The 26,303-nt window shown below is 36.1% G+C and overlaps 1 protein-coding gene across 1 annotated transcript in view; it reads right to left on the reverse strand.

Annotated features, from left to right (window-relative positions):
• Nucleotides 1-26,303, reverse strand: part of TRHDE (thyrotropin releasing hormone degrading enzyme) — a 390,487-nt gene that overhangs the window by 141,150 nt on the left and 223,034 nt on the right. Inside the window, exon 6 of the mRNA XM_065887537.1 lies at nucleotides 15,871-16,008. Within this exon, the coding sequence (XP_065743609.1) occupies nucleotides 15,871-16,008 (138 nt within the window). The remainder of the gene's footprint in view (nucleotides 1-15,870; nucleotides 16,009-26,303) is intronic.

The raw sequence follows: 26,303 nt of genomic DNA on the forward strand, positions 1-26,303 counted from the left end.
ATTTCTAATAAATTATGTATTTTATATTACATTATTTGACTATGATATACCATGGAGGCAAGATTCAGGAGAAACTTTTTTAGTAGTCCTACAATTTAGTTTGCTAATTTGGGAGCAGATTTTCAATTTTATCTTTAAAGAATATCAAAGAATGCAGATTTTATCACCATCAGTGGTTTACATTGAAATGTTTAATTTCCTTTTATGTCAAGAAGTTTTTTCTTATATGAACTGGAATTTCTCCTTATAATTTAAGGCCACTTATCTTACTCTGACCTTGATGTTGACAGAGAAGTGGTGAACAGTGTTCCTATAATGACCATTTATATATTAGAGCCAATAATTAAGTCATCTCTGAGCCCTCTACATTCCCGAGTAGACATCTGTAAGTTCTTTAGCTTTTTCTGATAGGATTTACCTCCAATTGTTTCTAAATCAATCTCTCTCTCTCTCCATTTCTCTCTCTGGCTCGCTCTTCTTTGCTTAATTTTCCTCAATCTCTTAAACTTGTTCACATTTTCCTTATGAGATGATCATAACCATGGATTATTATTTCCCAGACTTTATAACCTTTATTTTTTATTTGCATGCCAGTATAGTACTTATTTTAAAACACTGCACTTTTTCATTCAGGGAAAATCTCTAACTTTAGTATATGTCAAAAGACTGTAACCCAAATCATATTTCCTATTGAAACAGTGGCATAATAGGCAATTAGTTACAGAAAGTACTCTGGTAGAGTGAAAAGAGCATGAGTTAGAAACAGAGAGGTGAGAATCCTACCTCTGACACCTAGAAGCCTGAGAACAACATTAACTCCCTGGGTTTGTTTACTCTTTCCCCCCCCCCCCCCCCCCCGCATATTTTATTTGATCTCCCTAGTGGAATCTGTTTTGTTTTTTAACACCTTTTTTAGAGTATAATTGCTTTACAATGGTGTGTTAGTTTCTGCTTTATAACAAAGTGAATCAGGATACATATATATATTTCCCCATAACCCTCCCTCTTGCATCTCTCTCCCACCCTCCCTGTCCCAACCCTCCAGGTGGTCACAAAGCACTGAGCTGATCTCCCTGTGCTATGTGGCTGCTTCCCACTAGCTATCTATTTTACATTTGGTAGTGTATATATGTCCATGCCACTCTCTCATTTCGTCCCAGCTTACCCTTCCCCCTCTGTGTCCTCAAGTCCATTCTCTACATCTATGTCTTTATTCCTGTCCTACCCCTAGGTTCTTCAGGACCTTTTTTTTTTTTCAAGATTCCATATATATGTGTTAGCATATGGTATTTGTTTTTCTCTTTCTGACTTACTTCACTCTGTATGACAGACTCTAGGTCCATCCACCTCACTACAAATAACTCAATTTTGTTTCTTTTTATGGTTGAGTAATATTCCATTGTATATATGTGCCACATCTTCTTTATCCATTCATCTGTCGATGGACACTTAGGTTACTTCCATGTCCTGGCTATTGTAAATAGAGCTGCAATGAACATTTTGGTACATGACTCTTTTTGAATTATCGTTTTCTCAGGGTATATGCCCAGTAGTGGGATTGCTGGGTCGTATGATAGTTCTATTTTTAGTTTTTTAAGGAACCTCCATACTGTTCTCCATAGTGGCTGTATCAATTTACATTCCCACCAACAGTGCAAGAGGGTTCCCTTTTCTCCACACCCTCTCCAGCATTTATTCTTTGTAGATTTTTTGATGATGGCCATTCTGACTGGTGTGAGGTGATACCTCTTTGTAGTTTTGATTTGCATTTCTCTAATGATTAGTGATGTTGAGCATCCTTTCATGTGTTTGTTGGCAATCTGTATATCTTCTTTGGAGAAATGTCTATTTACGTCTTCTGGCCATTTTTAGATTGGGTTTTTAGTTTTTTTGATATTGAGCTGCTTGGAAATTTTGGAGATTAATCCTTTGTCAGTTGCTTCATTTGCAAATATTTTCTCCTATTCTGAGGGTTGTTGTTTTGTCTTGTTTATGGTTTCCTTTGTTGTGAAAAGCTTTTAAATTTCATTAGGTCCCATTTGTTTATTTTGTTTTTATTTCCATTTCTCTAGGAGGTGGGTCAAAAAGATCTTGCTGTGATTTATGTCATAGAGTGTTCTGCCTATGTTTCCCTCTAAGAGTTTTGCAATGTCTGGCCTTACATTTATGTCTTTAATCCATTTTGAGTTTATTTTTGTGTATGGTGTTAGGGAGTGTTCTAATTTCATTCTTTTACATGTAGCCGTCCAGTTTTCCCAGCACCACTTATTGAATATTGATGAGGCTGTGTTTTCTCCATTGTGTATTCTTGCCTCTTTTATCAAAAATAAGATGACCATATGTATGTGGGTTTATCTCTGGGCTTTCTATTGATCTATATTTCTGTTTTTGTGCCAGTACCATACTGTCTTTATTACTGTAGCTTTGTAGTATAGTCTGAAGTCCAGGAGCCTGATTCCTCCCGCTTTGTTTTTCTTTCTCAAGATTGCTTTGGCTATTCTGGTTCTTTTGTGTTTCCATACAAATTGTGAAATGTTTTGTTCTAGTTCTGTGAAAAATGCCATTGGTAGTTTGATAGGGATTGCACTGAATTTGTAGATTGCTTTGGGTAGTATAGTCATTTTCACAATGTTGATTCTTCCAATCCAAGAACATCTATTTACTCTTATGTAAATTGAAGACAATAGTATCTACCTTACAAGGATAGGAAATTTAATGAGATAATTATGTGGATGCCCAGTGGCAAAAGAAAATCTCAAAGAACGATTGATACTATATTTCCTACTACTAGTATTATTGCCATTATACACCTGACCAAACGTGTATTGTCCAACTGTTTTACAGACATGACCACAAGAGCTAAGTTAAACAATATATATCATGGGAATATATATATATGTATAGCTGATTCACTTTGTTATAAGGCAGATACTAACATATCACTGTAAAGCAATTATACTCCAATAAAGATGTTAAAAAACAAAAACAATATATATCATATACCAGAACCTATAAAGTATGTACAAATGTGTCAAAGAGGACAAAATAGTAATGTTACATTCATTTGAGAGCTTGTATGTTGTAGACTGTGAATTGAGAAAGCAAAGGCTACAAAGGACATGTTTAGAATAAGAGCTGGGAAGATTTGCAGAACAGGAGGCTGACTGTGCCTGAGGCAGGAAAGTGTGGAGACAACAGGAGAAGAGTTGAGCTCACCAGAAAGGGTCCCAGGTGGTCCAGGGCTAAGGGGTCAGGCCACATGTGACAGAACCCATTAGAAAGCAGAGTGAATGGGCAACACAATCTTCCTCCCCCACCCCCTCCAGAATTCATATGGCATTACATCTGAAACTCTTTAATCCTATTTCAAGTGCCAAGTCTTTTTCCTAATTCCTATAAACAGATGGGATCTTTCCCTCTGAAACACCACAGTGTTTTGCTTATATTGCTTTTCTGACATTTACTTTAATTTAACTCAACAAATACTTATTAAGTGCCTACTATATGCAGGCAGCATAATGAGTACTGCAAAACAGTGAAAATCACAAACACAGATCCCTCCCTTTGTGAAGCTCACACTCAATGGGGGAAAGTGGGAAGCCAGATCATATAATAAACATAATAATGAATAAATTGTATTATACATTTGAAGGTGATCAAACGGTATGTGGATCAAATAAGAAAATGAATGAAGAAAGGAGTGAGGGTGTCAGTTGACATTTTAAAAGGGTAGCCTCTCTGAGAAGGTGACATTTAAATAAAGTTTTCAAGGACAGCAAGTTAGAACTATGACGATATCCAGAATAACATCATTCCCAGATCAAAGGCCCTAGTGTGGGAGGGAGTTTAGTTGGATTTCAGGAAAAGCAGGAAAGTTGGTGGAGCACGATTACCATGAGTGAAGGGATACTAATAAGAAGAGGTAAAGTCAGAGGGATAAGAGAATAAGGGTCAGGGGTCTGTGGAGGACTTGGGAAGAATAGGGTGAGTGGAGATCAGGTAGGGCCTCATGGGTCACTGTAAAGACTTTATCTTTTATTCTAATTTTGGTGGGGAATCATTGTAGGGTTTCTAGCAAAGAAGTTGCACTATCTGGCTTAGGTTTTAAAAATGATCACTTTGAGTGCTTGGTTAAAAATATACTGTAGGGTTGCAGGACTAGAAGCAGAGAGAGCTTTTAAGAAACTACTGTGGCAATATGGTGGTGATTCCAACCAGTATAGCAACAGTAATGGTGGGGAGAAGAAGTCAAATTCTGGAAATATTTTACAGCAGACACCATAAGATTTCCTGACAAATAGGGTGAGAAAAAGAGAGAATCAAATGTGGCCTAAGAACTTAGAGTTGCCATCCACTGAGACGGCTCATATCGTATTTTGCCTTGAAATATATTTATTTATTAAAAGTTTTATATATAAGAGCCCAGTATTTGGAGTTACACAGATCTGACTTCATATCCTGCTTGTTCACTTGCTAGATGTCTGACCCTGTGGAAATCACTGAACTTCTTAAGTTTTAGTTTCCTCATCAGTAAAATGGGTTAAAAATGCCAAATCCCAAGTTTTCTATATGGAGTAAATGGGATAATACATGCAAAGCATTTCACAAAATGCCTCGTACATAATAAATGCTTGTTAAATGAAAGATGTGCTTTACTGTGACTCTTAGTGTAATTACTGTTTTCATTTCATATGTTTTATGTCTACTACTGGGTTATATTCTTGAAAGAGGATACTGTCCTATTATTATTATTATTATTATTATTATTATTATTATTATTATTACTATAGAGAAACACTCTGTCCTGTATCTAGAGTTAGTATGGGCTCTCTCACTGTACTAACTGTGGCCTGGCTGATACCACACCGTGGGTGGGGAACCTGGTATCAGAAGGGACAAAAGATGCAAATGGAAGATTGGCCCTTTCATATTCACTTCTAAAGATAATAGAAATCATACATATTTTCCTCTTTAGCCATACAAGAATTTTAAATTAAGTCTGGAATATGTTGGTAGAATAAAAGTTGAATTTCCACTCCCCCACTTTTTAAATTCATATTCGCAATGACCCTTTGTGGGATTTTCTCTGCTTGCCAATTCTTTCCTTTTACTCTATGTAATTTCATTTGGTATCTAAAGTATATCAAACTTGTTATCATTTGGTCTCTAAAGTATATCAAACTTGTTATGAGAATTGCTGAAGTGTGTTCTTGTTTTTAAAGGATCCTCTTTAAATTTGCTTAAGTCATTTTGAAATCTGTTCCTCTCTCCCAAACTTGTAGCAATCCTCTCCAGCTTGGTACCATATGTAAATTTAATGAGCATTCGCTCACTTTCATCATCCAGGTCATTGGGTCATTGGTTCTTATTTCCCTTTGGGCTTTTAGAGTAAAGAGACTCTCTCAATCCATCTCTTCCAGTTTTCTTATCTATGGACAGTATCTTCCTGTTTGCATTTCACTTTTACGATAAAAGCATCCTCATTTTCAACCTACTATTAAAATGGAAAATTTGTTATTTCCCAGGATGTAACTCTTGCTCTCTCACTCTCTTTTTTTAAAGACTAGTTCCCATTTCTTTCTCTTCCCATTCTAAAAATATATATGTAATTTTAGGGTTTTTTTTTTTTTTCTTTTAATACAGGCCTTGAGATGGTCCATATTGAACATCACTCACTATTTCTTCAAAAGCATTCAGTTCTTAAATTCAAATCCACAGAAATTAGTATCTGGTTTGTTGGTTCCTAACCTGTATTTCTTTATAATCTTCTCTACCCCTATAATACAGTTCTATATAAAAAGTTGTTTAAAGTGTAATAAAACTACTATGCAGGAAAAATTACAAAAAACAGAAGTGGGTATAATTAGAATAATTATTAAGGGAATAATCACAAGAGATGATAAGCAAGCAAAGCACCGATGCAATGAGAGGTTGACTGTTGGCAGAGGTTGATGTAGCCTAGTAACAGGGATCTTCAGGGAAGAGAGCACAGAAGAGCAGTGGCAAGGAGTGACAATCAAAAGAAAAAAAAATGGGCTACATGCTACAACTCTAGTTGCTACAATCTTTTCTGAAATGTCCAGATCTATCATATTACTTCCATCTCTACCACACCTACAGGAATATTCTTTCTAGAATACAAATTTATTTATACAATGTTATTCCTTTGCTTGAAACTCTTCATTGGTTCCTCTTCATCTGCTGGATGAAGTTCAGACTTCTTAGTATTGCATAACAGGTCCTCCAAGTTCTTACCAGATTATCTCCCCAGCCTGTCTACTACCCCAAATCCTCACTATGGTATGGCCATGTTGAACTCCTTGATGTTGCACTTAGTCACCACTGTGTTCCTTTCCTGAGTCAATTCTACAGAATAGTCCTTTTTTGCCATTTTGTCACTCCCCTTACCCTTACCCTCATGACTCTGTGTATCTTATACATATTTCTATCGTAACTCCTAAGATTCTGAGGTTGGTTGGCATCCAGTACTTTTATCTAGCCTTCATATTCTCTGGGAACCCCTACTTCTAGTGATCCCATTGGATCTACCTACCAATTGTATGACCTATCTTTCCCACCAGAGGATGAGCTTATGACCCATGCTAGCTATTCAGAATGTCCATAGGGACTGTTCATCCCATGGACATAGGGATTGGCCAATGGCGCTCTATTACTTAATCAGAACAAATCTTAGCTTTGGGGAGAAACGGATTCTGTAGTGAGGGAGGCAGTTTACTCTTTCCCCAAGCTCATTAGGATCACAAGCTTGAGGACTCTATCAGCCTAAACTTCTTTTTAGGCCACCTATCTAAGAATCATCTAGAAATTAAGTCAGAGACAAAGAGCCAAGAAATCAATGGAAGGTAAATTTCTGATGACATTGTTAAAATGCGTGGATTCAACCATTCCTAAACATAACAACACCTCAGACTTACCGGTTATTCAGTCAACAAATTCTTTTTTAATGTTTCAGATGGTTTGAGTTAAGTTTCTACATTTAAAATGGAAACATTGCTGTTAATACTCAAATGCTACTGCACTGACTTATTTATATGCTATTCCTCCTTTGTGTCTTATTACTGTTACATCCCAAGCACTCAGCACACAGTGCCTGTAACATAAGTTGAGGCTTACAAATGATTTTGGAATGAATGCTCCAGCCAAGTTCATTGATCAAATATGAGAGTGTTTAAGAACGTTGGCTCTGGAACCTGATTTCCTGGGAAACATATCCTTGGATTGACCATGATTCAATATCTTCATCTTTAAAATGAGGATAATGAAATAACAACCCCTAAAGGGGATTATGAGAATTAAGTGAGTTAATGAATGTATAGAGTTTAACACAGTGCCTAGCACAGAGTAAGCATTCAATAAACGTTAGCAGTTGATATTATGGCTGTACAATTATCTATATTACCTGTCATACACATCCCAGAATGACACAGTTTATCCATTGCATCCACAGAGTTAAATTGGTTATTGTATATTACCCACATACTAATTGCTGACAGAAAGAGTCTGAGAGAAGCCCAGTTGGAGAAGTAGTCTAGAAATCTAAATATACATCAAGGCCTGGTATAGAGATTATCAAACTGAAGCCCCTGAGATTATAGCCAAATTGTTCTGAGCTTTGTTGTTCCACATTGTCACTGAAGATTATATTTCAGACATGCCAGCAGGTACCTGGGCCACTGTTTTTCACCACATTTTTAGAAGTTTGATTTGACACCATGTAGGTGAATCCAAACAATGAGGGCTCATCAAGAAAGCATGATGAACAAGTAGACAGAAATCAATAAGGATCCAGAAGACTTGAACAATTCTATCAACCAACTTGACCTAATTGGCATTTATAAAACACTCCAGCCAACAGTGGAATACACATTCTTTTGACGTGCATACAGTACGCTTATCAACAGAGACCAAATTCTGGGCCATGAAATACGCCTCAGTAACTCTAAGAAGATTCAAGTCATACAGAATATACTTCCCTGATCACAATAAAACTAAATAAGAAATGAATAACAGAAAATTTTCTGGAAAATCTTCTAATATTTGTAAACTAAATAACATACTTTTTATAACCCATGGATAAATTAATAAATCAAATGGGAAAATAGTATCTTAAGGTGAATGAAAATGAAACTTCTATATCTCAAAATCTAGAGCTTGCCCTAAGCAGTACACTTAGGAGGAAATTGATAGAATAAACACCTGAATTAGAACAGATGAAAGGACTCCAATTAATGACCTCAGTTTGCACCTTAAGAAACTAGAAAAAAAGAACAATTTAAATCCAAAGCATATAAAGGAAGGAAATAATAATGATAAGAGAGGAAATCTATGAAATAGAAAGTAAGAACAGAAATCAATTAAACCAAAAGCTGATTTTTTGAGAATAAAATGTAAAAGCTTCTAGCTAGACTAATCAGGAGAAAAGGGATAGACAAAAATTAACAATATCTGGAATAAAAGAGGGGACATTATTAGAGATCATATGACTACTAAAAGGATAATAAAAGAATATAACATGTACAATGAGTCAAATCCTTGATAAGATATAAACTACAAAAGCTCACGCAAGAAGACATCAATAACCTGAATAACTCACTATATATTAATGAACTCAAATTATTAAATATCTTCCCATGAAGGAAATTCTAGTCCCAGGTTGCTGTAGTGGCAAATTCCATCAAAAATTTAACAAAGAAAGAATATAAGTTCTACATAAATTATCCTATAAAGTGGAAAAGGAGGTAATAGTTTCCATTCTGTGAGGCTAGCATTATAGTGAGAACAAAGCCAAAGACATTACAAAAACTATAGACCAATACTCCTCATGAACATAGACACAAAACTTCTAAACATTTCTTTAGCAAGCTTAATCCAACAATGTATACAAAAATACATTAAAATGGATAAAGAAGATGTGACACATATGTACAATGGAAGATTACTCAGCCATAAAACGAAATGAAATTCAGTTATTTGTAGTGAGGTGGATGGACCTAGAGGCTGTCATACAGAGTGAAGTAAGTCAGAAAGAGAAAAACAACTACCATATGCTAACACATGTATATGGAATCTAAAAAAAAAACAAGTGGTTCTGAAGAACCTAGGGGCAGGACAGGAATAAAGATGCAGATGTAGAGAATGGACTTGAGGATATGGGGAGGGCGAAGGGTAAGCTGGGATGAAGTAAGAGGGTGGCATTGACATATATACACTACCAAATGTAAAACTGACAGCTAATGGAAGCAGCCGCATAGCACAGGGAGATCAGCTCCGTGCTTTGTGTCCACCAGAGGGGTGGGATAGGGAGGGTGGAGAGAGACACAAGAGAGAGGAGATATGGGGATATATGTATATGTATAGCTGATTCACTTTGTTATATAGCAGAAACTAACACACCATGTAAAGCAAATAAACTCCAATAAAGATGTTAAAAAAATAAATAAATAAAATAAAATTCAGTGCCCAAAAAAAACAAACAACATTATGACCAAATGGTATTTGTCCCAGGGATGTAAAGAAAGCCTAAAATTGAAAAATCTATCAATATAATTCACCATATTAAGAAACTAAAATAACAAAAACAAAAATATGATCATCTTGATAGATGGGGAAAAGTATTTGATAGAATCAGTATCCATTTTGGATTAAAACCCTCACCAGTGCAGAAGTAGAATGCAACATTTTCAACCTGATAAAGAGTATTTATAAAAATGTAAAGGCAATTTCATATCTAATGGTGAAAAACTGAATGTATTGCTCCTAAAATCCAGAACAAAACACGGATGTCTGCTCTCACTTCTATTTAACATTGCACAAGATAAGTATACAAAAGTAAATTGTATTTCTATATAGAACAATAAAAAGTCAAAAATGGGAATTAGAATACCATGTAAAATAGCCTAAAAATGTGAAATACTTAGAGATAAATATGAAAATAGATATGAAAGATTTATTCATTGAAAAGTACATTGCTGAGAGAAAATGAAGAGGCCCTAAATTAATGGAACAGTATACAGTATTCATGGGTCACTCAGTATTGCTAAGGTGTCAATGCTCCCAAATTATTTTACAAATGGAATGCAATCTGTGCAATTACAACAGAATTTTATAGAAAGTGAAAAACTCATTCTAAAATTCATATAGAAATTCAAGTGATCAAGATTAACCAAAAGAACTTTAAAAAGGGCTTCCCTGGTGGCGCAGTGGTTGAGAGTCTGCCTGCCGATGCAGGGGACACGGGTTCGTGCCCCGATCTGGGAGGATCCCACATGCCGCGGAGTGGCTGGGCCCGTGAGCCATGGCCGCTGAGCCTGCGTGTCATGAGCCTGTGCTCCGCAACGGGAGAGGCCACGGCAGTGAGAGGCCCGCGTACCGCAAAAAAAAAAAAAAAGAACTTTAAAAAAAAGAACAAAGTTGGAGAACTAACAACTTTATTTCACAGCTTATAAAAAGCTACAGCAATCACGATTGTATGGTATTGGTGCCAAGATAAATAAATATATCAATAGAATAAAATAAACAGTCCAGAAATAGACCCACCACACATAGTTCACTGATTTCAACAAATGTGCAAAGGCAATTCAACAGGGTAAATAACAGACATTTCAAGAAATGGCTCTTGAAAAATTGGATATCCATGTGCAAAAAAAAGAAAAACATTCAATTCAAACTTCACACCATATACAAAAATTAACTCAAAATCGAATATAGATCTAAATATAAACCTAAAACTATAAAACTTTTGGAAGAAAAAAGAATAACCTTCATGGCCTTGAATTAACCAAAGATTTCTTAACTCTGACACGAATAGAACTATCAATTAAAAAAAATATGATAAAACATACTTAATCAAAATTAAAATAGTTTGCTTTTAGAAAGATACTGCTATGAAAATAAAGAGTAGGTCACAAATTGGGGAAAACATTATTTGCATATCATATATATGATAACCTGCATTCAAAGTATATAAAGAATCCTCAAAACTCAATAATAAGAAAACAACCCAATCTAAAAAAAAAATGGGCAAAGGATTTGAATTGACCTTTCACCAAGAAAGATATATAAGGGAGAATATGCAAATGAAAGAATGGTCAATATCATTAGTCATTAGGGGAATGTAAATTACAATCACAATGAGATACCATTACAGTATCTAAAATTAAACAAATTGATTATACCTAGTTTGTGTTGGTGAAGATGTGGAAAAAGTAGAACTCTGGCACACTTTCAATGAGAACGTACCAAGGTACCATGGTTCATCTACTTCGGAAAACAGTTCAGCAGTGTCATAAAACATTAAACATATCTATCATCATCTAGACATTCCAGTTCTAGGTATTTACCCAAGAGAAATAAACACAGATACACATACAAAGACCTGTACAAAAGTATTCACAGTAGCTTTATTTGTAACAGCCAAAAACTGGAAAAAAACAAATATCCAGGTGAAAGAACAAATTATATTATACCCATATATTCTACAACATGAATTGTACCTCAAAATCATGATGTTGAGTGAAAGAAGGCAGACAAAAAAGAGTGCATACTGTTAATTCCATTTACATAAAACTCTAGAAAATGAAAATTAATCTACAGTGAAAAGTTGATCAGTGGGGGAGTGAGGAGGGATGAGAGGAGGTATTACAAAGAGGCATGAGGTAACTTTTGATGAATATGTTCATTAACTTGATTGTGGTGATGTTTTCACTGGGATACATATGTCAGAACATATTAAATTGTACCTTTTAAGCATGTACAGTTTAATGTATTTTAATTATTCCTCAATATAGTTGTTAAAAAGAAAATTTTCTCTTGATAAGTCTTCATTTAAAATGTGTAGATCCTATCATCAGTTGAAAACACAGTAAGGACAGTATTTCCAGTGGTACTTAAGCATAATGATACATGGCTAGAATGAAGACAAGCCCACAGCTAACATCATACTCAATGGTGAAAAGCTAAGCCTTTCCTCTAAGATCAGGAATAAGACAAGGATGCCCACTCTTGCCATTTCTATTCAACATGGTACTGAAAGTCCTAGTCACAGCAACTAAGCAAGCAAAAAGTAAATAAATAAAAGACCTTCAATCAGAAAGGAAGAAGTAGAATTATCTCTGTTTATAGATGACATGGTCTTATATATAGAAAACCCTAAAGACTTCACCAAAAAACTGTTACAACTAATAAATTAATTCAGTAAAGTTGCAGGATGCAAAATTAACAAACAGAAATCATTTGTCTTCCTATACACTGACAATGAACTATCTGAAAGAGAAATTAAGAAAGCAATCCCATTTACAATAGCATCAAAAGCAATAAAATACTTATAAATAAATTTAACCAAGTAGGTGAAAGACATACACTGAAAACTATGAAACACTGGTGAGATTGAGGAAGATACAAATAAATGGAAAGATATCCCATGATCTTGGATTGGAAAAATTAATGCTGTGAAAATCTCCATACTACTGAAAAATGATCTAGAGAGTCCATGTAATCCCTATCAAAAGTCCAATAGCATTTTTCACAGAAATAAATAAAAATTATCCTAAAATTTATATGGAGCCAAAAAAGACCCCAAATTAGACAAAGTAATCCTGAGTAAAAAAGAACAAAACTGGAGGCATCACAATTCCTGATTTCAAGCTATATTACAAAGCTGCAGTAATCAAAACATTACGGTACTGGCAACGGTACATGGAACCAGTGGAACAGAACAGAGATTCCATATAAAAATCAACACATATGTGGTCAACTGATTTTTGACAAGAGCACCAGGAACACACAATGGAGAAAGGTTAGTCTCTTCAATAAACAGTACTGGTAAAACTGGATATCCACATGCAAAAGAATGAAACCAGATTCCTATCTTACACCACTCACAAAAATGAACTTGAAATGGACCAAAGACTTAAATGTAAGATGTGAAACCATAAAACTCCTAGAAGAAAATATAGGGGAAAAGATCCTTGACATTGGTCTTAGAAATGATTTATTGGATAAGAGACCAAAAGCACAGGCAACAAAAGTTAAAATAAACAAATTGGACTACATCAAACTAAAGAGCTTTGGCACAGCAAAGCAAACAATCAATAAATTGAAAAGGCAACCTGAAGAATGAGAGAAAGCATTAGCAAACATATAGCTGATAAGGGGTTAATATCCAAAATATATAAAGAACTCATACAACTCAATTGCAAAATAATAATAATCCAATTAAAAAATAGGCAAAGGACCTCAATAGACATTTTTCCAAAGAAGACACACAAATGGCCGATAGCTATAAAAAAGATGCTCTACATCACTAATCATCAGGGAAATGCAAATCAAAACCACAGTGATATACATCACTTCATACTTGTTGTGATGGCTATTATCAAAAAGGCAAGAGATAACAAATGTTGGTGAGGATGTGAAGAAAAGAGAACCCTTACACAGTGTCGGTAGGAATGTAAATTGGTACAGCCATTACAGAAAATAATATGGAGGTTACTCAAGATATTAAAAATAGAGCTACCAAATGATCTCGCAATCCCACTCCTAAATATCCAAAGGAATTTAAACCAGTATCTAAAGGAGATATCTGCACACCCATGTTCCTTTCAGCATTTCTTCACAATAACCAAGATATAAAAACAATCTAAATGCCTTTCAACAGATGAATGGATTAAGAAAATACGATATATATAATTGAATATTATTCAGCCATAAAAGGAAGGATGTCCTACCATTTGTGACAACATCGATTAACCTGTAGGTCATTATGCTGAGTAAAGTAAGCCAGAGAAAGATAAATACTGTATGGTATCACTTATATGCAAAATCTAAAAAAAAAAAAAAAGAGCCAATTTCATAGAAACAGAGAGTAGAGTAGTGATTACCAAGGGCTAGGGGAAGAGGGAAATGGGGTGATACAGGTCAAAGGGTACAAATTTTCACTTATAAGAAGAATAAATTCTAATGCTCTAATGTATAGCATGGTGATTACAGTTAACAATACAGTACTGTATACTTGCAGAGAGTAGATCTCAGGCATTCTCACTCCCCACCCCCAAAAAGAGTTAACTAGGTGAGGTGACAGATGTTATCTTCATCTTGGTAATCATTCTACAATGTATATGTGTATCAAATCATCACATTGTACACTTTAAATATATACAATTATATTTGTCAGTTATTCCTCAAAAAATTAATAAATAAAGATACATGGCTAGAGACAAATAAGCCAGTGTCCTTTATGATGATGATCCCGAGCATCACGGCACAGTTTGCTCATGTATCACATTTGTAAATTGGTAAGCCTTTGCACCAAAATGTAGAGAGGGTAAAATAATAATCATTGTAACTTCCTTCTTTCCTACTGGTTTAATTCTTAACCTTCTTGAATGAATTAAAAATTACGCAAATATATGAAATTTGGAATAAATGTTAACTTACATGTAAAAGCACATCTATAACATATTTAATCAAAATAATATTTTCCTGATATTATTCATGCAGAAATAATACTGGTATTTACAAATAGTCTTTTAGAATTGGTGGTTAGGTGGGAAATAACCACAGACATGTCTCCAAATGCATCTCAAGCTAACGTAATAAATTATTTTCTGCATTATATTTTAAGAATCAATACAGTTGAATGAACCAAATGTGCATCCAGCAAAATCTAGCCAAAAAATATCATATATAAAAGTGGATGTGTACTTTAAATATTTATTTAACATTTAACATAAATATATTTACACTACATACTTTAAATATGGTACTACACTTCCACTTATCTTTATAAAACATCGAAAATATCCTTTCTGAGCCAATGCAATGATCAGTGACTTGAAAAGATATTTTCTAACACAATTTGCAACTTTATATATTATAGCATACAATGTTAACTAATAGCATAAAATATTAACTAATAACCATTGAGATAGTCATTTCCTGAGTGCAAAACCAAACATCCAAATTACTGCACCAAAAAATTCTGATGAATCATTATCTGATTTCTAGTTATAAAGAGGAATATCTTGTTTTTCAGAAAGAATATTAGCAAATTGTTTTTAAGCTTAAAACGTTATTAAATCAATAGAGTATTTATATAGAAATCCTAATAAACGCAATTCAATCTACACCAAAGACAAAGTAGATTTTAATACTATTTTAACAATTACTAAGTGGCTGCTAAGTGTTATACACTGAGATGTACACGCTCCTGTTAAAATTAGAACAACAAAGGGACAGAGTTATAAGGAAAAATCCTAATCCAAGTAACAACAGAAAAAAAATTCATAATATACCTTATTGCTACAGATGTCTAGTCATTGGTCCAAAATCTTTACCATTGAAAGTCCAGTCTTTAAGATTTCATTTATTATGCTTATTATCCAGGAAACATGCTTAATTCCCCAAATCTCCCTTAAATAATGTTTATAAAATACATATGTCAGGTCACTGCCTATACCCATTTGCAGCAGCCAATCAAAATAAGTATTTAAGGGGCATCGGTGGGAAATAATTTGTCACTATATAGGTCAGCTCTCTTATTAATAATAATAAAAACTGACATAACACCATTTGTACAGCAATTTCATATCAAGACTCCAAAGATTTATTCATTAATACTGCCAATATTTCTAGGCATTATTTGGCAAACATTCATCTCCATCTTACTGATTTATAAAGCAAAGCCCTAACTCATAAAATGACATGAACCTAGTGACTCTATGTTTTCTAACTCACAGTCCATTTCTACTTGCCAGGGAGAAGAGAAAGATATAATATATCTAGCATGAAATAGTTTGGCTACCCCAGGATAGTGAAATATCCAATTGGTACTTGGGTCTTATCTATTCCCACCTTTTTATATGCGATCCAGTCAAACACCCTGTCAATATCTGTTGCCCGTAGCACTTCCTGTGATACTGGATGGGAACTGGCCAAGCCGTCAAGCAGCATCACTTCATGTAGAACATCTGTCAGAAACCTCTGTTTTTCCTGCAATATAGTAGATGGAACAACATCACAGGTGATTCCTGGTTATGACGGAATATGTGTGACAATATGAACAGAATGTGTGTTACTTAATTGATGATGCTCATCAACCTACATGGTGAGACTTAACTCTAAAGAGAAACCGGTAAATAAAATGCCCCTTAAGTCCCTCTAAAATAACAGTGAGCACAACATGAAACAAAATCAATGGGCTACAATGGGCCCTAAATAGAAACAATGGACTCTATGTTTTAACAGTGGTTAAAACAAATTTGGAGCGTGGGCACATAAATGAAACTGACTAAGCTTGTTTATGTGTTCTGCAGGGTCAAAACTAAAATTCCAGCTCCAAATAACCTTATCATAGTTAATCCAATATAAGAATAATAACTAAATTTCAGAGTTTCATTGCTATTTCTTATTTCTAGTCCATTTAAACAACATATTCCCTCTCTTTCTGTTCCTCCCTTCTTTCTTTCCCTCTCTCTTTCTCACTTATCCTCTCTCTAATACACACACACACACACTTATTTTCTAAAGAATTTCAGGAGACCACCACAAATAATACAAGGCATTACTGACATCAAACTATAATATCTGTGGATGTGGATGTGATACATTCAGAAAGTGGAGAGCAATAGGTATCAACAATCCATTTTGTGAAAGAAAACAAAATCGTGAGACTTCTGTGCATTGTTGAGACATCAGTATTTGCTCTAATAAAAGCTGACTTGTAATGTTAGTAATAAACTGTAAAGAAAAAAGTACTTCTCTGTTGTTTTTGCTTTAAGAAGCCTGCTTTAAAGAAACAGCTTAGGTTCTGTTAAAAAAAGTGCTGGCAGCTATCAGCCCTCCTAGTCTCCTGCCTTCACTGAGGGAGAAGGAGAGGAAAAAGAAGTTGCAAGAGGTAACAAGGGCTAAATAGCCCTTAAATAGTTGGCACCTGAGAGGTATTAATAGAGCTAAGACTGCAACACTTTAATTGCTCTAGCTAATTTTGAACTCATTCCTGGAGCCTCCAAATTTTGGGCCAGCAGATAAACTGCACTTTATTTCTGAGTGAGTTGTAATTTCAAGCTGACAGTACACCAATCCTGGATTTTAAAAACTGGAAAGAGAATAAATATACTAAGAAAAGAATACTAAACTAGGCACATATGTTTGCATTAATTTAAATCTGGCTTTAAAGAAACATTTTTGTTCATCATCCCTTGCTCAATAATGTAGTATGTTTAATCAATAATTTAACTGGCTATCCAACTATATACTGTAAGGTTTATTTTCTACTAGCTTATTTTTTATAGTCTGTGGACTATATATCTAATTTCTTTAGTCCTCTTTTTTCGGTCTACGAATTTCACGTCAATGCTCCATCAAAAACGACTTTGTTGCAGTGACTGAACCAAAAGTCACTCTAAGTCCCAGAAGGATGCTCCAGACCATAAGAGACCACAATAAAAAGTACAAATTTACAATGAATTAAGTGACAAATACTACACAAAATGATACTGTATTTCTTCTTAAATCGAGTTCCTAATTCAAGATGAATTAAGAAGATTAAGAAGACTGAAATTGGACCCTGTGATTTAAAATTTTTTAAATTAAAAAACTTGGTATTAGGACGAGGGGAAGATGGCGGAACAGTAAGACGCGGAGATCACCTTCCTCCCCACAGATACACCAGAAATACATCTACACGTGGTACTGCTCCTAAAGAACACCCACTGAACGCTGGCAGAAGACCTCAGACCTCCCAAAAGGCAAGAAACTCCCCACGTACCTGGGTAGGGCAAAAGAAAAAAGAATAAACAGAGACAAAAGAATAGGGACGGGACACGCACCAGTGGGAGGGAGCTGTGAAGGAGGAAGCGTTTCCACACACTAGGAAGCCCCTTCGAGTGCGGAGACTGCGGGTGGCGGAGGAGGAAAGCTTCGGCGCCGAGGAGAGCGCAGCAACAGGGGCGCGGAAGGCAAAGCGGTGAGATTTCCGCACAGAGGATCGCAGCCGACCAGCACTCACCAGGCCGAGAGGCTTGTCTGCTCACCCGCTGGGCGGGCGGGGCGGCGAGCTGAGGCTCTTGCTTCCGTCGGAGCGCAGGGAAAGGACTGGGGTTGGCGGCGTGAACACAGCCTGCAGGGGCTAGTGCGCCACGGCTGGCCGGGAGGGATTCCGGGGAAAAGTCTGGACCTGCCGAAGAGGCAAGAGACTTTTTCTTCCCTCTTTGTTTCCTGGTGCGCGAGGGGAGGGGATTAAGAGCGCTGCTTAAAGGAGCTCCAGAGACGGGCACAAGCCGCGGCTAAAAGCGCGGACCCGAGACGTGCATGAGACGCTACGGCTGCTGCTGCTGTCGCCACTAAGAAGCCTGTGTGCGAGCACAGGTCACTATCCACACCACCCTACCGGGGATCCTGTGCAGCCCTCCACTGCCAGGGTCCTGGGATCCAGGGACAACTTCCCCAGGAGAACGCACGGCGCGCCTCAGTCTGGTGCAAAGTCCCGCCGGCTTCTGCCGCCACAGGCTCACCCCGCATCCGCACCCCTCCCTCCCCCCGGCCTGAGTGAGCCAGAGCCCCCGAAGCAGCTGCTCCTTTAACCCCGTCCTGTCTGAGCTAGGAACAGACGCCCTCCGGCGACCTACACGCACAGGTGGGGCCAAATCCAAAGCTGACCCCCGGGAGCTGTGAGAACAAAGAGAAAGGGAAATCTCTCCCAGCAGCCTCAGGAGCAGCGGATTAAAGCTCCACAATCAACTTGATGTAGCTGCATCTGTGGAATACATGAATAGACAATGAATCATCCCAAATTGAGGAGGTGGACTTTGAGAGCAAGATTTATGATTTTTTCCCCTTTTTGTGTGTATGTGTATGCTTCTGTGTGAGATTTTGTCTGTATAGCTTTGCTTCAACCATTTGTCCCAGGGTTCTATGCGTCTGGGGTTTTTTTTTGCTATTTTTTACAAAATATTTTTCTTAATAATTATATTTTATTTTAAAAACTTTATTATATTTTCTTACCTTACTTTATTTTACTTTATCTTCTTTCTTTTTTTCCTTCCTTCCCTCCTTCCTTCCTCCCTCCTTTATTTCTTTCTTTTTCTTTCTTTCTTTCTTTCTTTCTACTTTTTCTACCTTTTATTGGGAGCCGTGTGGATGAAAGGCTCTTGGTGCTGCAGCTAGGAGTCAGTGCTGTGCCTCTGAGGTGGGAGAGCCAACTTCAGGACACTGGTCCACAAGAGACCTCCCAGTTCCACATAATATCAAATGGCGAAAATCTCCCAGAGATCTCCATCTCAACACCAGCACCCAGTTGCACTCAATGACCAGCAAGCTACAGTGCTGGACATCCTATGCCAAACAACTAGCAAGACAGGAACAAAACCCCACCCATTATCACAGAGTCTGCCTAAAATCATAATAAGTCCACAGACACCCCAAAACACACCACCAGACGTGGACCTGCCCACCAGAAAGACAAGATCCAGCCTCATCCACCAGAACACAGGCACTAGTCCCCTCCACCAGGAAGCCTACACAACCCACTGAACCAACCTTAGCCACTGGGGACAGACACCAAAAACAACAGGAACTACGAACCTGCAGTCTGCAAAAACGGGACCCCAAACACAGTAAGATAAGCAAAATGATAAGACAGAAAAACACACAGCAGGTGAAGAAGCAAGATAAAAACCGACCAGACCTAACAAATGAAGAGGAAATAGGGAGTCTACCTGAAAAAGAATTCAGAATAATGATAGTAAAGATGATCCAAATTCTTGGAAATAGAATAGACAAAATGCAAGAAACATTTAACAAGGACCTAGAAGAACTAAAGATGAAACAAACAACGATGAACAACACATTAAATGAAATTAAAAATACTCTACATGGGATCAATAGCAGAATAACTGAGGCAGAAGAACGGATAAGTGACCTGGAAGATAAAATAGTGGAAATAACTACTGCAGAGCAGAATAAAGAAAAAAAAAATGAAAAGAACTGAGGACAGTCACAGGGACCTCTGGGACAACATTAAACGCAGCAACATTCGAATTATAGGGGTTCCAGAAGAAGAAAAGAATAAGAAAGGGACTGAGAAAATATTTGAAGAGATTATAGTTGAAAACTTCTCTAATATGGGAAAGGAAATAGTTAATCAACTCCAGGAAGCACAGAGAGTCCCATACAGGATAAATGCAAGGAGAAATATGCCAAGACACATATTAATCAAACTGTCAAAAAGTAAATACGAAGAAAACATATTAAAAGCAGCAAGGGAAAAGCAACAAATAACACACAAGGGAATCCCCATAAGGTTAACAGCTCATCTTTCAGCAGAAACTCTGCAAGCCAGAAGGGACTGGCAGGACATATTTAAACTGATGAAGGAGAAGAACCTGCAACCAAGATTACTCTACCCAGCAAGGATCTCATTCAGATTTGATGGAGAAATTAAAACCTTTACAGACAAGCAAAAGCTGAGAGAGTCCAGCACCACCAAACCATCTTCACAACAACTGATAAAGGAACTTCTCTAGGCAAGAAACACAAGAGAAGGAAAAGACCTACAATAACGAACACAAAACAATTAAGAAAATGGGACTAGGAACATACATATCGATAATTACCTTAAATGTAAATGGACTAAATGCTCCTACCAAAAGACATGGATTAGCTGAATGGATACAAAAACAAGACCCATATATTTGCTGTCTACAAGAGACCCACTTCAGACCTAGAGACACATACAGACTGAAAGTAAGCGGATGGATAAAGATATTTCATGCAAATGGAAACCAAAAGAAAGCTGGAGTAGCAATTCTCATATCAGACAAAATGGACTTTAAAATAAAGAATATTAGAAGAGACAAAGAAGGACACTACATAATGATCAAGGGATCGATCCAAGAAGAAGATATAACAATTGTAAATATTTATGCACCCAACATAGGAGCAACTCAGTACATAAGGCAAATACTAACAGCCATAAAAGGGGAAATCGACAGTAACACATTCATAGTAGGGGACTTTAACACCCCACTTTCAGCAATGGACAGATTATCCAAAATGAAAATAAAGAAGGAAACACAAGCTTTAAATGAAACATTAAACAAGATGGACTTAATTGATATTTATAGGACACTCCATCCAAAAACAACAGAATACACATTTTTCTCAAGTGCTCATGGAACATTCTCCAGGATAGATCATATCTTGCGTCACAAATCAAGCCTTGGTAAATTTAAGAAAATTGAAATTGTATCAAGTATCTTTTCCAACCACAACACTATGAGACTAGATATCAATTACAGGAAAAGATCTGTAAAAAATACAAACACACGGAGGCTAAACATACACTACTTAATAACGAAGTGATCACTGAAAAAATCAAAGAGGAAATTAAAAAATACTCAGAAACAAATGACAATGGAGACACGACAACCCAAAACCTACGGGATGCAGCAAAAGCAGTTCTAAGAGGGAAGTTTATAGCAATACAATCCTACCTTAAGAAACAGGAAACATCTAGAATAAACAACCTAACCTTGCACCTAAAGCAATTAGAGAAAGAACCAAAAAACCCCAAAGATAGCAGAAGGAAAGAAATCATAAAAATCAGAACAGAAATAAATGAAAAAGAAATGAAGGAAATGATAGCAAACATCAATAAAACTAAAAGCTGGTTCTTTGAGAAGATAAACAAAATTGATAAACCATTAGCCAAACTCATCAAGAAAAAAAGGGAGAAGACTCAAATCAATAGAATTAGAAATGAAAAAGGAGAAGTAACAACTGACACTGCAGAAATACAAAAGATCATGAGAGATTACTACAAGCAACTCTATGCCAATAAAATGGACAACCTGGAAGAAATGGACAAATTCTTAGAAATGCACAACCTGCCAAGACTGAATCAGGAAGGAATAGAAAATATGAACAGACCAATCACAAGCACTGAAATTGAAACTGTGATTTAAAATCTTCCAACAAACAAAAGTACAGGACCAGATGGCTTCACAGGTGAATTCTATCAAACACTTAGAGAAGAGCTAACACCTACCCTTCTCAAACTCTTCCAAAACAGAGCAGAGGGAGGAGCACTCCCAAACTCACTCTACGAGGCCACCATCACCTTGATACCAAAACCAGAAAAGGATGTCACAAAGAAAGAAAAGTACAGGCCAATATCACTGATGAACATAGATGCAAAAATCCTCAGCAAAATACTAGCAAACAGAATCCAACAGCACATTAAAAGGATTATACACCATGATCAAGCGGGGTTTATTCCAGGAATGCAAGGATTCTTCAATATACGCAAATCAATCAATGTGATACACCATATTAACAAATTGAAGGAGAAAAACCATATGATGATCTCAATAGGTGCAGAGAAAGCTATAGACAAAATTCAACACCTATTTATGATAAAAACCCTCCAGAAAGTAGGCATAGAGGGAACTTTCCTCAACATAATAAAGGCCATATATGACAAACCCACAGCCAACATCATCCTCAAAGGTGAAAAACTGAAAGCATTTCCACTAAGATCAGGAACAAGACAAGGTTGCCCACTCTCACCACTCTTACTCAACATAGTTTTGGAAGTTTTAGCCACAGCAATTGGAGAAGAAAAGGAAATAAACGGAATCCATATCGGAAAAGAAGAAGTAAAGCTGTCACTCTTTGCAGATGACATGATACTATATATAGAGAATCCTAAAGATGCTACCAGAAAACTACTAGAGCTAATCAATGAATTTGGTAAAGTAGCGGGATTCAAAATTAATGCACAGAAATCTCTGGCATTCTTATACACTAATGATGAAAAATCTGAAAGTGAAGTTAAGAAAACACTCCCATTTACCATTGCAACAAAAAGAATAAAATATCTAGGAATATACCTACCTAAGGAGACAAAAGACCTGTATGCAGAAAATTATAAGACACTGACAAAAGAAATTAAAGATAATAAAAATAGATGGAGAGATATACCATGTTCTTGCAGTGGAAGAATCAACATTGTGAAAATGACTCTACTACCCAAAGAAATCTACAGATTCAATGCAATCCCTATCCAAGTACCACTGGCATTTTTCACAGACCTAGAACAAAAAAACTTCACAGTTTGTATGGAAACACAAACGACCCTGAATAGCCAAAGAAATCTTGAGAACGAAAAACGGAGCTGGAGGAATCAGGCTCCCTGACTTTAGACTATACTACAAAGCTACAGTAATCAAGACATTATGGTACTGGCACAAAAACAGAAAGATAGATCAATGGAACAGGATAGAAAGCCCGGAGATAAACCCATGCACATATGGTCAACTTATCTTTGATAAAGGAGGCAGGAATATACAGTGGAGCAAGGACAGCCTCTTCAATAAGTGTTGCTGAGAAAACTGGACAGGTACATGTAAAAATATGAGATTAGATCACTCCCTAACACCATACACAAAAATAAACTCAAAATGGATTAAAGACATAAATGTGAAGCCAGAAACTATCAAACTCTTAGAGGAAAACATAGGCAGAACACTCTATGACATAAATCACAGCAAGATCCTTTTTGACCCACCTCCTAGAGAAATGGAAATAAAAATAAACAAATGGGACCTAATGAAACTTCAAAGCTTTTGCACAGCAAAGGAAACCATAAACCAGATGAAAAGACAACCCTCAGAATGGGAGAAAATATTTGCAAATGAAGCAACTGACAAAGGATTAATCTCCAAAATGTATAAGCAGCTCATGCAGCTCAATAACAAAAAACAAAAAACCCAATCCAAAAATGGGCAGAAGACCTAAATAGACATTTCTCCAAAGAAGATATACAGACTGCCAAGGAACACATGAAGGAATGCTCAACATCATTAATCATTAGAGAAATGCACATCAAAACTACAATGAGATATCATCTCACTCCAGTCAGAATGGCCATCATCAAAAAATCTAGAAACAATAAATGCTGGAGAGGGTGTGGAGAAAAGGGAACCCTCTTGCACTGCTGGTGGGAATGTGAATTGGTACAGCCGCTATGGAGAACAGTACGGAGGTTCCTTAAAAAACTACAAATAGAACTACTATATGACCAGCAATCCCACTACTGGGCATATACCCTGAGAAAACCATAATTCAAAAAAGAGTCATGTACAAAAATGTTCATTGCAGCTCTATTTACAATAGCCCGGATATGGAAACAACCTAAGTGTCCATCATTGGATGAATGGATAAAGAAGATGTGGAATGGAATATTACAATGGAATATTACTCAGCCATAAAAAGAAACGAAGTTGAGCTATTTGTAATGAGGTGGATAGACCTAGAGTCTGTCATACAGAGTGAAGTAAGTCAGAAAGAGAAAGACAAATACCGTATACTAACACATATACATGGAATTTAAGGGAAAAAATGTCATGAAGAACCTAGGGGTAAGACAGGAATAAAGACACACACCTACTAGAGAATGGACCTGAAGATATGGGGAGGGGGAAGGGTAAGCTGTGACAAAGCGAGAGAGAGGCATGGACATATATACACTACCAATCGTAAGGTAGATAGCTAGTGGGAAGCAGCCACATAGGACAGCGAGATCAGCTCGGTGCTATGTGACCGCCTGGAGGGGTGGGATAGGGAGGGTGGGAGGGAGCGAGATGCAAGAGGGAAGAGATATGGGAACATATGTATATGTATAACTGATTCACTTTGTTATAAATCAGAAACTAACACACCGTTGTAAAGCAATTATACTCTAATAAAGATGTTTTAAAAAATTTGTATTTATATTGCTCATTTTAAGTCCACTAAAAAGCAAAGACAAGATCTCAGACAAATGGCCTAGATTTAGAGAATAAGAGAAAACTGTGTGTTTCCAAAATAAAAATTTTAAGCCGGTATGCAATCTTGTTAGTCATTCAATTTTAAAATGCACATTAAAGCTATTTGATACTGGAATTAATGAGAGGAATCATGAAATCTATAATGATACTTCAACTTGATCAATGAACATTTTTATGTATAAAAACTACCAACTGAAGGTGTGATATCCATTCTGAAGGCCAAATAATATTCAACTTTTCAAATAGTGATTGCTTGCTCCATTATGTCAATCAAACATCTGATGAGAAATCACAGTGTAAAATGAACTTAACACAGTGATTTATTTGAATACTAATTTTTAATATTTAGCAACAATAAATATATATTGATCCATATTAAAATCTAGTAAACATATCTTGGTTTGCTAGAGATGTGATTTTTTTCAATGGTATAAAGTCAATGGCCATGAAATTATAGAAATGAAATCTAAGGTAAATTTCAAAAATGAAAATTTCTCGTTTAAGAAATTATAAGTTATACATGATATATTACTTCATGCTTCTGGAGAAAAATAAGAACAAACCTTTGGTCGGTGGAATTTCAAAAAGAAGAGTTTAAATTTAGTAGTGTTAAGTCATTAGCAAAAGATTCGTCTTCTACATTTTTGAAGAGGATGATATTGTCTAATTGAGAAAAAGGGCATTAAGAGAGATGAGGAGAGAGAGAAGGAAAAACAAAAAAGAAAGAAAGAAAAGCCTGGCAGAAGATACTCACAAAGCTCTGAAGAGACAATAACTTAAATTGAGGAGGAGAAAAAGAAAATTCTAACCAGAGGCAAACCCAATTTAACAAAATTACAAAGAATTTTGCAGGAGAGAAGGTGCTAATTTTTTATAAAAGACCCACATCACTATAAAAGAAGAAACAATCTTGGTTTGTCAGTCCCAGGCTAGGGCCCTCCTCCTCCTCCTCAACAACAACCAGAACAATTACAGCAGAAATTACTAAGTGTTGGTTAGTTGCTTATTGTTGACCTGAGACTATGAAAGTTTAAAAATAAAGTAAAAGAAATCCTGGCTCTTACGTGAGATAAAAGATCAAACAAAATAGTTAGCCACACTGAACAAAATAATAGTTTTCTCCTACAGACTAGAAATGCTAAAGAATTTTGAGGCAAAACACGGTAAAACAGAATTATTTATGGAAAGTTTAATGGAAGAGGTAGAATTTGATCTGATCCTTCAAGTAACTGTAAAGTTGCGTGCATGCTCATGTGTTTGTGTACAGGGAAGAATATATTTATGGTGCATAGTCAACAGTTTTTATTCTACTCTATATTTTAAGGACACCATGATAGGCCATTCTACAACTTTCAAAATGCAAAACAATAAGGTAAAATGGAGAACTTTAAAATCTGTTTACAAGAAGTTTATTGTTAACAGTAACAATAAATCCTACCACTCTAATACAGACACCTC

The sequence above is a fragment of the Phocoena phocoena genome, chromosome 11 (assembly GCF_963924675.1).
Source record: "Phocoena phocoena chromosome 11, mPhoPho1.1, whole genome shotgun sequence".
Lineage (NCBI taxonomy): Eukaryota > Metazoa > Chordata > Mammalia > Artiodactyla > Phocoenidae > Phocoena > Phocoena phocoena.